At 51.4% G+C, this 15,967-nt stretch overlaps 1 protein-coding gene across 1 annotated transcript in view; it reads left to right on the forward strand.

Moving 5' to 3' along the window:
- Positions 1-15,967, forward strand: part of diaph2 (diaphanous-related formin 2) — a 251,640-nt gene that overhangs the window by 144,477 nt on the left and 91,196 nt on the right. Inside the window, 2 exon segments of the mRNA XM_049027740.1 lie at positions 10,208-10,309; positions 12,203-12,478. Of these exon segments, the coding sequence (XP_048883697.1) occupies positions 10,208-10,309; positions 12,203-12,478 (378 nt within the window).

Consider the following 15,967-nt stretch of genomic DNA (forward strand, 5'->3'; position numbering starts at 1 on the left):
TAAGGGAATCTCAGGCCGGACTTCCGCACGACGCCAATTACAGAGTTGTTCAGTCCTATGAAATTAGAGCACAGCACCGTATTTCCATAATTTCAATTTAGTCGTGATGCAAAGCCAATTTGTGATCAGTTGGGTGCTTAAAATGAGTAAGTGAACGCGTGTGTTTCGACTTACAGGCTCGGCTTTAAACATCCCGGCGTCCCCACACCTGAATCCCGCCCTTCCTTTTACATCCAGCTTTTCCACCCATGTCTCTGTAATATTTCCATTTCATCCTGAAAAGACTTTATTGTTCCTCTGCTCCTATCAGAAGGAATTACTTGTAATGTACTTTTAAGCATTAGGGAAACGAGAGACGTCCTGCGATGGATTTTGGAAGAAAATGTAAAAAGGAAAGTTACCTTGTCCTTTATTAGGCAGCAGATTAAAAGATGTGGACTTTTGAGCCCCAGTGGACGACTGTTTAAAGCTGGTATTTTGGTCAGACTCTTGGCAGAGCGGTGAGACACTGCGAGCCCCGTGGGGAACGGCGAGGTAATTGGCACCACACTGGCTAGGACTGAACAGGTGTCGGTCAGTGGGATTCGTCTCCGTACCGACTGGGTGGCCCGGAAAAGCATCGGTGGCAAGGCGCGGGCCCGTTTGGATCGTGTCTGCCCGCGTTGTGCCACCTCCGGGTCCTAGCTGGCTGCTTTCACTCCCCATTTCCTGCGAAACTTAGGGTTCCTTTGCTGAGCGCTTTGAGAAATTCATTCCCAAGCAAAAATCAGTGGGCTTATGTAAGATTGGATCTTAATAGCTACAAAATGGAAGTTCTCTGAGTAGAAAGGTGTTGGGAATGATGAAGGCTGTTTTGTTAAGAGATACAGGTATTGAGAAGAATTAAGGCTGGTCTGTCAGAGATACAGGTATGGGGGGTGAAGGCTGATCTGTCAGAGATACAGGTATGGGGGGTGAAGCCTGGTCTGTCAGAGATGCAGGTGTGGGGGGTGAAGGCTGGTCTGTCAGAGATGCAGGTATGGGGGGTGAAGGCTGGTCTGTCAGAGTTACAGGTATGGGGGGTGAAGGTTGGTCTGTCAGAGATACAGGGATGGGGGGTGAAGGCTGGTCTGTCAGAGATACAGGTATGGGGGGTGAAGCCTGGTCTGTCAGAGATGCAGGTATGGGGGGTGAAGGCTGGTCTGTCAGAGGTACAGGTATGGGGGGTGAAGCCTGGTCTGTCAGAGATACAGGTATGGGGGGTGAAGGCTGGTCTGTCAGAGGTACAGGTATGGGGGGTGAAGCCTGGTCTGTCAGAGATACAGGTATGGGTCCTTTCATGCTCACAGTGTTATCTGCAGTAGAGCTAAGCAGATGGTATAGCCTCTACGACTGATGTTGCAGAATATCTGAGTCGTGGGGTTTAATGTTGGCCAATGTTTGTAATATTGGATAGGATGCTGAAAAGATGTAGTGGGGAATGGAGAAGAGGTTTTAGAGGGGAGGGGGCCTTTTCCTGCCAGAGAGCTCTCTGCTCTATTTCAAGTTAATATGTAATATGCTGCACATTTTACATGTGGAGCTTGTTGTTTATTCTCAGTCTTTCTTGTTTTCATTCTGTTCTCTGTCCCTTAGCAGCAATGTTGCATGGAAACAGTTATGAATGATTTTGTTTGTGTATAGAGAAAATGAAAGGCTTCCCTGGTGTGTCCTTACTGCTCGCTCCTATCCCGTGTAGCTAGCAGGATGCTAATGGTGTTAGCCACCGTACTGTAAGCAGTGTCTGACACTGCCAGCCTCCATATCCCAGATCTACAGAGAGAGGCTGTCAGTGGGAGGGGGCGGATAACCCCCCAGCAATGTCGGACTACTCTTGTGCGTTTTCGTACTGCTGTGGGGTGTATTTACGCCGCACCATACCCAAGCCCACTTCTTTGAGCAGTTCAGTTGGACAGTCTAGTATGATTGCTGACCATTCTCAAGCACGGAACTCGGACATGGCGTCAGTGGTGCGGACGTCAGTAACAGACAGGCGTAGTGTTTGCTGGAAATTTGGGCTGACGAGAATATCCAGGAACCTCTCGATGCAACAGACAAACACAGAGGTATTTCGTAAATTACGGGGCTGCTGTATCATCGTAAAAATCTTCTTAAACGTGCAGCAGGATAAAATGAAAATCGCTGCATTGCATGCTCTATAAATCTGCGAGGGCTGTATGTTATTGTTCCGTAAATGATTCCAAATAAACTCAAAGAAAGGACATTAGTCATGAACTCCATTGTACTGTGTGATAACGCTTTCTTTCCATTTTTCTTGAACACAAAAAAAGTTGCACGGTAATGGCGGAAGTGTGCTCGAGCCATGATCGTTAAGTGCAGTGTGAGCACAGACCAGCGGGGGAATGAGGAGGGGGGACAATCACGATCCGGCACTGTACAAGGCAGCCGGGCAGAGTGTGAGTATGCCCCAAGGCATCCTCCTGCATGGATGATGACGCAGCCCAGAGCGAGTGTGTTTCCCAGAAGGCAAGCCTTTGGCCTGACCTTCGGGGCGTAACGCAGCCGAGAGGATGTCCTGTAAAGCCTGAGTGCTCACTGTGTTTGTCTGCTACTTGCAGGCAATCGGGAAGATGTTGTGGTTTCTTCCTTGTTTCTTTATGGTTGTTGTCGCTGATATCCGCAGGCTCCGTGTTTTATTACCTCGTTCTTTTCACCCCGGCTGAGTTTACGTGCCCCTCCTGATCAGCGCGGTCGCAGGGGGTGGGCACGGACTTCGCACGGCAGGTGAATTAAATACTACGTTCCCTCCAGAGGAGCTGTGGATAGGTGCAGAAATAAAAGGCATCCAGGTGAAAATCTCAACAAAGCAAATGAATGATTTAAGCGTCTGTCCATCTCTGGCTTGTCTGGGCCTGGTCTGTGCCCCGCAAGCATGCTGATTCCCCCATCGGGGACGGTCCTCTGTGCCGAGTCTTTGCTCAGAATCCTCATCACCACGTTTCGCTGTCTTCACCCCTCTCCACCAAAGATCAGAATTCACAGCGTTGAAAAAGCCGTCAGTCTTTCACCCCCGTGCACTGGCTTCTTACTCTCCCACCCCACCCCAGACTCTTAGAACAGGCCGACTCTTCCCTGTTATGAACTTGATGTGTTTATCGATCGCTTGGCCGCTTTGACGGGAGCATAGGTAGAGTCTTCACTCTGGATGAGACCATCCAAGCATGGCTGTCTCTCTTCCATAGGTTCTCTGCAAATATCGATTTCTGCCTAAGTTCCCCTGTGTCATTACCTCAGATGCCTGGCTCTCTGTTTAACCTGTTCAAGTTGCAGTCTCGCTGTACATTTGCAATAGCGTAGTTAGGAGGGATTAGGTTTAAAAGCACGTTTAAAAATGTGCATAGCTCACCAGACAGATGCCCACTGTGATTGGGTATGACCTTCAGTCGCAACGGGGCTCATTTGCTTGTAAAACCCCTTTCAGGGTGTTTGTAATGCCCTCTGGAGGGACCTCCAGTGCAATGCACAACACCAGCATCAGATCACATGCTCACCACATCATGCTTATTTCCTATTGTGTGGCATCCAGAGGTCATGTGACAGACTGGGACATGTGATCGAGCAGGTCATGTGAATAATTAAGCACAGCGCAGTTTTTCCAGGCACCATCACCCCCCACCCCCGCTGATCATCAGAGCGTGTAAAACCCGCAAAGGTGTGGGTTCCTGGAAAGTCACCAAGGTCCGACGCGCTTTGGGCGGTGTCAGCCCTCCTAACACGGCCCCTCGGCTGCGCTGGTGTCTCTCGTTAAACCCGCAGTGCAGAGGAAGCCCATAAGAGCAGAAGTGCAGCAATAAATATATCCTACGATGGCAGCTGCTCCTCGCCGTGCGGCCCAGTGTGCTTGTTAGTCCAGCTCGAGTCTGCAGGGAGCGCACCTAAACACCCCCCCCCCCCCTGTCCCCCCGGAGGGGCCTGTGCCAGTGGGCACTACTGATGCACAAAACGGCCGCAATCACTTTCAAACACCGACTGCTTATTCATGACTTGGCTATCATGTGGGGACTGTTTCCGAGCGGCCACTTGGGAAAGGCGCTATATAAAACATAAAACTTGCCTGTATTTGCCATTGTGGCCTGAAATCTAATCCATCACGCTGCTGGTTTTTCCGGATGCGCTCATGAGTCAGGCTACATCCACAAGCTATAAATAACCACAAAAAGCAGTGCAGCACCCTCAGTGGCCACCAGGGGCTCCCTCTCTGGGTGGACTGTGCTGGAAGGGCCTGTACGCTGCCCCAGACACTTCAGATCATCGTCATTTTTTAAAGTTTAGTTTGACTCGGCTGCAGTTGACTGTTTATCATGTTTGTCAGTTACCCCCCCATACATATTCATGCCCCTCATTACAGCCTCCTGCTCCCTCATTGCTAGCACCCGTCCAGCTCTGCCCAAACCCCCTGTTCTGGGCAGCAGGTTGGCACATTGGCAAGTCAAACGGTTTGATAAGTACTGGGGCGCTCCCCCCCCCCACCCCCCCCATCTATGAAGCTTAATTGAAGCTTCATTTCAGTAAGCTGTGCGTCACCCCACTGCATCAAATGCTAATTTAACGATGCAATATGAGATGCATTATGATGATCAAGGGCCAGAAGGGGATGGGGGGGGCGGGGGACACGAGGGACAGGGTGGGAGGCAGAGGCACAGGTCTGCTGCGGTTGCTACTTATTTAATTCCTTATACATTTATTAATTAGTTAAATGGGCCATTTATTAACACTGCCTTACCTGTACCTGTGGTCCATGTGCGGGGAAGGAGATTCTTGGGGTGTGGGGGGGTGAAACCTCTTACAGGCTCCTGACCTGGGGGTGAGGGTGCAGAAGATGTGTATGGATGGAGGTGCTCCTCCATGCCAAGGTCATTGAAGTCCTGAGGCAGCACCCCCGTGAGAGTCCGCTGATTCAAGAGTAAGATGGGTGGGGTGAGGAGGTGGGGGGGGGGGGGGGGGGGGTTGGGTATTGCTGTTCATGAAAGCAGCAGAAAAACGGCAGGTGTTGGTATCGGTGTGGGTTAAAGAGGCAGCACTTCTCACGGCCAAGGGCTCCCTTTCCGGACAGATCCGGCTCAGGTGGGGGCGCCATCTTCGGGAGGCAACCCGGGAGCAGGGGGGCTTTACCGTGCATTTGTAAGTACCCCCCTCTCGGGCTTTGATCAGCCACCAGTGGTCACGCTCTCTATCATCAGTACATCAGCCGTCCGATTCCTGCTCCCGGGTCCGGACGCCCCCACCGCCACCAGGCCACGCACTCCAGGGGTACGCGGGCTGTGCGAGATCTCCTCCAGAGATGACGTGTTGTGACAGCATTCACCCCCCCCCCCCCCCACCCGCCGCACTAAAATCCTTCCACTAAATTAGGCAAAAAAATTTGACAGAGAATTCAGGTGTGCTCCGTAAATTTTTCAAAATTTCTTTTGAGAGACAAATTTAATGTCACGCCAGGTCTGTCAGCTTTGCCGACTCTATCCCTTCCCGGCCCAAATATAATCCATTTTTTATTTCTCATTTAGTTTAATGCGATTTCGGATGTGTCAAGCCCGGTTTGTCGCCTGTCACTTTGCAGTCATAATGAAGCTCTGTTCGCTGCCGCCCCGTTAGCCTGCTTCCTGGTGTTTCCTTCCCCATTGGATTATGTTGGAGTGCTGTTCAGTAGATTAGTTTTATGCCAACAGTTCTGCCAGCCAAGGTGTCAAGCTTGGCAGCCGTTTGGAGAAATGAGCTGACAGAAGCTGCAATAGACGTATATCCTTTTTTTTTTTTTTGCATTTGTAATTACCTCCGTTTACGGATGTGTCGTGACCAAACTTCATCCAGAAGGCCCGACCGGCGCCAGGAATTCTGCAGCACGGACCCTGGCTCTGGATCCGCTCGCTCTCCCCGTTGCCCTCCACCAGGCAGATTGTTTATCGCAGTTAGGGAGCGTGGCGAAACGGCACGTTTTCACCTTTATTAATTATAGAAACAGAAGGTCTTTGCAGTTGGGGGAGATGGCTGCGGCGTGCTATTTATACACACTCCCCATGAAATCCCCTTCTAATGGGATTTTAAAGGGCTTGTTTTGCTGTAGATGTGAAAAACGGTTCTGTACACGCGATTCTGGTGATTTGATGCGGAAACGACGCTCGGGTGCCCCACCAGTAATAACGGAGGCCCCCGATTTTAAGAATAGGGCTGGAGATTGTATTTTCATCCGTGTGTCTTTGAAGTAGGGGGAGTTCATCTCCTGCACCCGCCCCCCCACCGCTGCACACTGCCCCTAATTGGCACTCAGGCATGCGACTCCGAAAAGGTGTGCTTCCTTCCCGTCCGCTCCGCGACGTTCAGCCTCTCCGCTCTTTATTCCCTTAATTGAAGGGATGCGATTGGCTCTTGATTACTGGCACCCTGAGAAAGCCCATCCCCCATCCTCTCCCTGCTCGCACCCGCCGAAGCTACCGCCGCCGCCGCTGTGGACGGCTCATTTAGGGAGAGAAATAGGGAATCAAACGCTTTGTCCCATTACCGAAGAAACCAGAAAGGATTTTCCTTTAAGCGTAATGAATCCTGCTGGGGTCTGAGGTGTCTGGTGAGACAGGGAGAGCCCGGCAATTTCCTTTGACTGGCTCCTGTTAACCGAATGCTCTCTTTCTTAAGCCATACTTGACTTACCGTGCCCTCGTGGGGGCGGTCAAGCGTGATTCCCACCCCCCAGCCCCCCCCGGCCGCCGATGCTTCTTGCTGTTTGAATTCTTCTGCTTTCATAAAAAGCTTATTGCTTGGAGAACATTGTTATTGATTGGCCTACCCTCCCCCCCCCCCCCCCCCATCTACAATTTGAAATTTGTAGATTGGCCCTGTATCTTTTTTTTTTATTTGCTGGGGTGGGGGGAGTGGGGGGTTTATTCCTTGCTGGCGAGACAAAACAAGGGGTGGTGAATTTAATTTTGTCAGAGAGGTTGGACTCTGGGCTCCCATTGCCTCCGTGGAAATAATCTTTGCTTCAACTTAAGTGCGAATAAAAAAAAGAATATTCTTTATTATGATGATGAAAATATGGGTGTGTGGGGGTGGGGCTAAGAAAATATGAGAACCTGCTTGTTAGTATTGTTCAAAGTGTCCGCGCTCAGGTGTTAGTGGGGTGGGGGAGGCAGCATGGATGGGTTGCATGACTTGATGCAGCAGCGGTCATGTGACTACGAAGGCCACGCCCACTGTATTCACACAGTGTTTTCCAGGAGAAAAGACAGTCCTCTGATTAGACTGCTAATTTAATCTCCGAATGTCAGCAGTCCTCAGGCCTTGATGATTCCCGTTGATTCCAGAGGCCGACAGTCCCCCACATGGGGGAGGGATTGCCTGTTTTTCACTGGCAAATCATGCAGAATCCCGCTGCTCCTATAATGAGCCTTTCAAAGTGGCAATCGCAGCATGCATTTTAGGGCGGAGCTTCTCAAACTCGCCCATGAGGCGGCGTGGGCCCGGCACTGCTCTGTCTAACCAGCAGACCAATGAAATGGAAATGAGTGACCAGCAGCGGCCATCCGCAGCACAGCCTGCTCCCCTGCCCTCTTCAGGAAAGGGTGAAGATGAGAGGTTGGCTTAATGTGTCTTTTTTCATGGCACCATGTCCCCCTCATTTTCTTAAGACTCATTCACCCCCGCCCCCCGCCCCCCCACCTTGCACCCCTCCTGCGCTCCGTCTCATGTTCATGGCCTGCTGTTGTCGCCGAGGTGGACCGGAAGGAGTCACAGTAATTAAAATGATGCTGAAAGTCCCCCCCACCTCAGGCCTGGTCTCAAGAGGCTTCTAGTAATTTCTCACAGATGGAGGTACCACTCATTTGGGGGGGGTCAGATGGCCGACGAGGCCTTTGACAGCTTCTCCAGCATGAGGTGTAGTGCTGCATGACTCAGGGAGGTTATAAAAAATATATATAAGAATGGAAGGAAAAATAAAAGCTGAAGAATGAGCATTATAGTGCCCACTCACCCCTCCAGGCGAAGGGCCTATGGCAAATGTTGAACCTATCCGTTCAACAGACACCTGCAGAGAAAAAAACAGCCCCCACGTTGGCGACGTGTGGGCAGCGATTGGCGCGGCCCCGCATGTTTGGCACCCAGAATCCATGGCGTGTCACAGAGGAGCAGTCCGTCTCAGGCAGAGATCGCTGGGGTGCTGTCGCCAAGGGCAACGGCATGATCCCTGGATCTATACGGTTGGGAGCCGTAGCTTCCTGAGAGGCCACAAAGCTCTTAGGCACGTTCATTTACCATCTGAGACTGTTGTGCCAGAGACTCATTTGACCGGGGGACACCGTGGGGGTGTTCAGATCCCCAGTGTTGTGTCGGGATGAGTCTTGCAGCCGTACTGCACTGTAATCCAGCCAAGGTGGTGGACTGACTTGCGATTAAATTTTAGATTGATGCATAAAAAGAAAATAAAATGACAATCAGCGCCAGTCAGTGATGCGATTTGGCTAACTGTGGCTATAACACAACGCCGCCCCGCCCAGCTCAAGTTGCAGTGGAAATTTAGAGTATAACTCAATTCAATGCAAAATAGCTGTAAATGGAAAAAATCCACCAAATGCATTATTGCTGGGAGACTGTAAATATCGCGAATACTTCCAGGCAGCATATGTCACGCAGGTGTGGAATGTTCCGGATGGCGGGGACACCTGCGCCGTCCACTCGCTATGCTGGACCTCAAGCAAAAACCGCGGCCGGACCGCCTTAGCCCAGAACGAAGCTGAGTAGTAATGAGGGACAGCTGTGATGAATTACCGTGGCTCACTGGCGTCACTGACATGTCCCTCTCAAGACGGGAAGCCCCGCCCCAGTGATGTCTGCATGAGTCACCTGGCCATTAAGCTCCACCCACTGCTCTCGGTTCTTATTAGCTCTAATTACCAGCCCTTAAATGGACATCGGCCAGCTTGTACCTGGGGCTTTCAGCTGTTCAAATCCTAAACAGGTGCCGCAAAATCAGCGCGTGACGATGGCATGTCATGGAGCGGCGGCGGCCAGGATCACTGCACACTGCGCACTGCACATGGCCTGCGGCAGCACATCCACACCCCTCCCACTGCTCCCTTTGTTTTCCTGACCCCAGACCGACTTTGCTGCAGGCACCATCTTTTTTTTTTTTTTTTTTTTTTGAAGGTCCTGGTCAAGATAAGGGAAGTGTTGCATTGTGGGAAATGCGGCGTGAAGCTCCTTGGGGTCACAGCTTCTTTGGCAAGCTAGGCAGGTCGGCTTGGGGGGGGGGGAGGGGGGGTTTTCTGTGGGGTCACTGGGGGTCACCAGGGGTCGAGTGGTGTCATGGGGTGCAGCAGCCGCTCTCCACCCGTCAACGGGAAGGTCAGCAATAAGAGGCAAAGAATAAAGAACACAATTTCACTTAAAAGGAGGGAGAAGGAGGTGAGGTGTTTTGTTTAATTTACTCCAGTGACCTTTTGCTGCTCAATTAACATTTAAAGAAAACGAGTCCAGCCTTTCTTCCTCTCCCTCCTTGTTTCTCTTCAGCTCTGGTCGGGCAGATGAGCCTTCTTGCCCCCTGGAAATCTCTTAGCACCCGCCTCCCCCATCCCCCCGTGTTCTGGGAGAGATGCCATGTTTTGCTCGCATAACGAGGACACGTGGCATGCTGTAATTCCATGGCCGGCCTACAGGATCGTGATTACGGATAATGAAGAGCGCCTGTTTTAAGGAGACATTTTCATCATGTGCCGATTTGTTTATGCCGAGCCACGCGTGTCATTTCCAGCTCGGTGCCGGGAATGGAGCAGAGTGTCGGAAGAGGCCGGAACCAGCGCTGCAGCATTGGATGATGGGTACATAATTCTAGGCAGAGATGCGTTATGCAGCGAAACACATTTGAAGACCTTTGTCATTTACCCCTGATTCTGGTTCAGGCAGGCTTATGAAACTGAGTCTAAACAAGATTTGTCCCTTTAGCTGGCGATTGGAGCTAAACCTGCCTCTTTCCGGGAGGTTCTGGGTTGTACGTGCGTTAGGAAGGCAGAGAGCGGTAAAGGCGGCTGTTATTTCAGAGAAGTCGTGGGTCTCTGCGGGCTCTCGGTGCCAAATGAGCGCCCCCCTGAGGAGCGCAGTGGGCCTGCAGGAGCCCTCTCTCCGCGTGGAGGCCGGGAGCCAGCCGGACTGACTGGGGGGGCTCTCGCTGGGCTTTCCACAGAACCTGATGAAGAATCTTCCGGAGCAGAAGGAGCTGAATGCGCTGGCGGAGCTGCGCGGCGAGTACGACACGCTGTGCGAACCCGAGCAGTTCGCCATCGTGGTGAGTCCCACTGCTGCTCCCCCACCCCGCCCCGCTCCCCTTCCTCCACCCCGTCGAATGGCAGCTGTCAGCTTCACGCGTCTCTCTGTACTCTTCCTGACCCCCCCCTCACACCCCCATCCAAAAAAGTTTACTGCAGAGAGTTTTCCGGCACATCCTTCTCTGTCTCTTTCACCCAGCGACTCTCGCTTTTACTCCCTTTCAGCCTGCGCTCTCCGCCTCCTTGCCTCCCACCCCCCACCTAATGACGCACTGGTCTCCCCATTTCCACAGAATCAGTCTAAGGTTTTTGGTAGTGTGTAGTTGGGAGGAAACCAGGAAATTAAGACCGAATCCATAAAAAGAGGGAGCGAGATGGACAGAAGGAGGGAGGTACAGTGGCCCCCCCTTCAGGACAGCTGCGGTATCAGCGCTATTCAATATATAAAGAGTGCAGTGATGTATAATTAAAGGTGTAAGAATATAAAGGGCATTTTTTATGACCAGTCGAATTGGGCAGCTCTGGTTGCCACTGACAAAGGCAGTGAACATTTTGATGAATAATAAAGTCGCACGATTGGATTTTCTTACCGGGCCTGATTAGAACTGAGAGCCCATTTAAAGTGCTGGCTGCATTTTCACGCCCCGCCGGGCATCCCTTACTGGCCCGCTCAGTCTGTGGTGGACACGAGGCCTCGTGACACGCAGGGGTGCATCTGTACTCCGACCGGAGGTGGGGCTGTTTTCTCCCCACCCTGACATGTCTGCGGTCTGTTCCGGAAAGGTTATGCAGGCCACCTTTTAAATGTTAACGCCGGCCAAATCCCGGTGTCAGCTCGGTGAATGAATGAATTATCACCGTAAATGTTAAAAGACACCACAAACAGAACCTTCACACTTTCTCCCTGCTTCTTCTTCTTGCCCCGTTCATCTTTTTAATCCCTCTGCCCGACTCTCACGGAGCCGTTAATCTGCTGTCCAGGTGCATTACCCGGGCAGCCGCCGGGGGACACGTGAGCTCGGATCGCGGCAAAAAATAAAAATATTTGCATCTCTCTGACTGGAGTGTTCAACCCCAAGCAAGGATGAAGACGAGGCACCTTCTCTAGAGCTTCTGGAGTCCTGCGGGACGTTCCAGTGACCTTCCCCATATGTTTCGGCTGGTTACTCCCCATCACTAGCTGCGTTTAATTAACTAGACACCGGCGTCCGTCACAGAAACGCAGCAGGGCGGAAAGCAGGGCTGTACAGGGATGAAGTCCCCCCCGGAGTAACCATGGTGACCCAGGCCCTCCATGTCGCCAGCCTTGGGGGCCAGAGGAGCCTGACTGAGTAGCGCTCTGCGAGAAGCTGCCCAGTTTGATGCCCGATTGATGCCCGATTGATGCCCGTGTTCCCGCTCTGGCTGCCATGTCTGGCAGTGCATCGCCTGCTCCTGGGATTCGCTCTCTGGGAACATCCACGTTGGCCAAGAAAGAAGCGATTTTATTTATAATCAAATGTGTTTCTTTTCCTTGGACATCATTTTTCTTTCGTACCGTTTGCTCTCCAAAAGCGTTTTTTCTTTGTTTTTCAATTTTCCAAATGTGGGAACAAAACCTTGCGCAGCTTATTTTTAATGGCCCGCCGTGCCTAATTGATTCTTTTCACACTCCTCCTCAGATCAGACCCGACTCGCTGTGAAGTGTTGGGGGGGGGAGCTTCACTCAAATCTGTTCCCGCGACCCAAACTGCCCGGCCAGCGGCGGGTGCGGTGGACCTGTACCACAATCCACATGCCAGTTTCTGTGTTCAGGGCCTATTGGGATGCTAGTATGAAACCTGCAGGTTTCGTGCAACCATCTATTCCTGTGGTTGGAGACGTTGTCCATTTCCTGTCACGTGACTGACGCACGCTTCACTCCTCTGCTCCAGATGAGCTCGGTGAAGATGCTCCGCTCCCGCCTGAATGGCATCCTCTTCAAGCTGACGTTCGAGGAGCAGGTGAACAACATCCGGCCCGACATCATGAGCGTGACGCTGGCGTGCGAGGAGCTAAAGAAGAGTGAGGGATTCACCCGGCTGCTGGAGATGGTGCTGCTCATGGGAAACTATATGAATGCAGGCTCCCGCAACGCCCAGACCTTTGGCTTCAACATCAGCTTCCTGTGCAAGGTGGGTCCGTTCGCAGCCTCCGCGTCCTCCAGCCGGGTGGGGCCACTCCCACTCCACTGTCTGATTTGGTTCTATCAGCAAAATCACGCACCCCCACATGCACAACCTCCTCCACCCACACACACAGTCATTTACACTTAAAAGCGCTTCTGGTAGTCTGGCCCGACGTTTAACTGCCGTTCGTCCTCAAAAAGATGAATAAAACATCGTTGGAAAAATGAAAGACAAGCACGTGTTTGTGTTTTGATACTTTGCAAGCACATGCTCTCGTACGCACACGCTAAACTGTTTACCAGCTAATTGGTTATTATGTCGGCATGAAAAACGCGAGCAGTCTGGTGTGCGGCTTGTAGCCGAATCGTCCGCCAGCGGGGTACCCCACGGCACGAGTGCCGCGTGTGCAAGCCTGAGGCAGAGGTGGAGTCAGAGCATGAGTCAGAGTCCTCCACCCCTCCCTCCTCCAGCCGGTGCATCTGATTTAAAGCTGATTATACCCCTGATTATTAACCCCTTTAATGCCGGGCTCAGCCATTCGGGCTTGCGGGAGCTCAATGGCTCAAGACCGGATAGCATTGCCCCTACCAAACCAGATACCGTTTTGGGTAATTTTATGGCAGACGTGAGCCATACTGGGAGGGGGCGGGGCTACCTCCGGACCCTGTGCCGCCATTGGCTGCCGCCTGTGAAGGGGGCAGGTCGATGCCAGCTTACCGTCACAGGTTCACGTGGGCTGGCTGTGCCAAGTCTGGATCCTTATCTCAAATTGATCTAGACTTGAGTGACGGCACCCCTTTGTGTCGCACTCGCACCCGTTAATTCGCCGTGGCCTCGTCAGACTCTCGCCACCGGCGGCACGTGGCGCAAGGCTGCCTTCAGAGACGGCGACAATTATAAAGTTATTAAAATAAAAAGCAAGCATCTGCATGATATATAAAGTAAGATAATTGGAAAGAGCCTTGTTAGTGTCAAGCATTGATAATGTATTCGATTTGCCGGCAGAGTTATTAAAAATCAGCGACGGTGGCGGCAGTGCGGAGCTGCTCGCGGTCTGGCGCGAACCAGCCGCTGGCTCTCCGCCTTAAAGAGACGGCGTCTTTTTTTTCCTTGTGGCTTTGGAACTTGCCTCCTTCTGTTGCTGGGAGTATCTCAGGTTCCCTCTCTCCCCCCGATGATGCAATAGGTTTAGGCTGTGTGCTTACCACCCCCCCACTGCTCAGCTCTAAGCAGGTTGTCTAACGTCCTTAAAATGAGGAACATTCCAGAAATTTCTCTAGGGAGAGACCTCGGAGTGTCACCACAACCCGCAACAGCAGTCTCTCTTGTGATTGTAATTACCATAATGATAATTACCCGTCTAGGCATTTGGCTGTGCAGTGTAGCACCAGTGAAGCACACACACACACACACACACACACACACACACAATCTCTGATTGCCTTGCCCCCAGCAAACCCGAAGGACGTCTTCACCCCGAAGCTGACCGACTCTCAGTCAGTCTGCCAAATGGCTCGGCACACACCCGACATGCCTGCTTTCCTGTGGCATCCGGGCGATCTGATGATGTGAGTTAAAGCTGTAAATCTTTATCACAGTCGTATCGCCCCTCCTCACTGCAAGGTTAAACGTGAGGCTGCTCTGATGAGGATCGCTCGTGAATGGGGGGGGGGGGGCAAAGTGGATTTTCACTCTGTAGAGGATCACGCTGGATCAGGATCAGGGGTGGGAGAGTGGATCTCCGCTTTGTCACCAAGCTACTGCCTTCCTTACAGCTGGACTGCTCCGGAAGGCATGATGTTAGCGTCTCTAGCTTGCCACTGTGGGATTTCGTAGCCCTGGTCCCCCAGCCTTATGACGTGCCCCTGAAAACTCGTAATTTGCTGTCTGACACATGCAAATGCTGTCAAATGTGTATGTGGGGGGGGGGGGGGGGGGGGATTGTGTAACTGTGTCATTGCACCCTTTGCCAAAGGACAGAATAACAAGGGGGATTTCATTTTGGTGCAAAATTTTCATATATTCATATATTTATTAAAAAAAGTTTTTCATCCCTGTAAGAGTAGCGGTAACACAAATCTCTGTGTAAGAGTAACAGTAACTTAGAGCTCTGTGTAGAGTAACAGTAACTACTCTGCGTAAGAGTAACAGAGAATGCTTTGTAACAGTAACAGAGAGCTTTGTGTAGAGTAATAGTTACTACTTTGTGTAGAGTAATAGTATACTACTTTGTGTAAGAGTAACAGTAACAGATCTCTGTTTAAGAGTAACAGAGACAGCTTCGTAAGAGTAACAGTAACAGAGAGCTCTGTGTAGAGTAACAGTAACAGATCTCTGTGTAAGAGTAACAGAAAATGCTTCCTAAGAGTAACAGTAACAGAGAGTCCAGTGTAAGAGTAACAGTTACAGAGGTCTGTGTATGAGTAACAGAGTTCAGTGTAAGAGTAACAGTAGCAGAGCTTTGTGTAAGAGTAAGAGTAACAGAGCACAGTATAACAGTGAGAGTAACTCGCACTGAGTTGTACATCGTGTCCTTTCTTTATTTACAGTCCCCTGTGATCTTGTTGTTTTTTGGCCTTGGACTGATGGTGCTTCAGTGCTGCTCTGTTTTCATGGGTTTTGAGTTTGCAGACTTCTTGGCCCTGAGACCCCTTTCCCCCCGGCCACGAAAAACCCGCCATAGCCTGAGGCACTGCCGCGGGCTCTGTGACTCTCAGATGCCTCCTCAGAAAACAAACTCTCCTCTCTGCATCCCGGGGATCACCAGGGCGGCCATGTTCTGGGCTGACCCTACCGGGGCCCTCTGCTGGTGGCAAAGATCGCAGCACGCTACACATACGGCTCCTTCCAGGACTGAGAGGGCGCCAATCCTGCTTGGTAGCAGGATGGAAAGATAAATTGAGCAATCAAACCTGACAATCCTTTTGTTGGTGAGAGGATCTGCAATTCCCGCGGCGCCCCCTCCTTTTATTAGTTAATTGTTGTTTTATAAGTATATATTTCAGACCTCTCAAAGGAAACTGCTTATTATTCCGAGCAAATCTTCACTCAACTTTGAACATAAAATGCAGATTGGCTGAGTGCACTGCGATATGGGAAATAGTTTGGGGTGTTGATTAATGTCATTTAAAAGCAATCGGAGGATTTGAAAATTAAATTATAGCCCCCTGGAGCAGTTATGTTCTTCTATTTTCTTAAAGTTGCCCCCACCCCCCTCCAGGCTGTTCACGTGTTGTTACGTCGGAGAGCAGCTGGGCGACATCCTGTGCGTGCTGTTAAACAGAGAGATGGTATTTAGCCCCCTGGGTGCGGGGTGACAGCAGGGGCCCAGGTGGGGGTGTGGGGCGGGGGCGGGGGTGGGGGGGGGGCTTGATATCGATCCTCAGACTCTTTAGAAAGTTTAGGCTTTCAGGCTTTCATGAGCACGGCTGGTGGAGCTCAGATCTGAACCCAGTACCTGGATAAGGGTGAGATAACAGAAAGCTCTGTGGTGTCAGTTACCTAACCCCCCCCCCTCCAAACCTGCTCCAG

This window comes from Brienomyrus brachyistius, chromosome 10 (genome assembly GCF_023856365.1).
Source record: "Brienomyrus brachyistius isolate T26 chromosome 10, BBRACH_0.4, whole genome shotgun sequence".
In the NCBI taxonomy this organism is placed as follows: Eukaryota; Metazoa; Chordata; class Actinopteri; order Osteoglossiformes; family Mormyridae; genus Brienomyrus; species Brienomyrus brachyistius.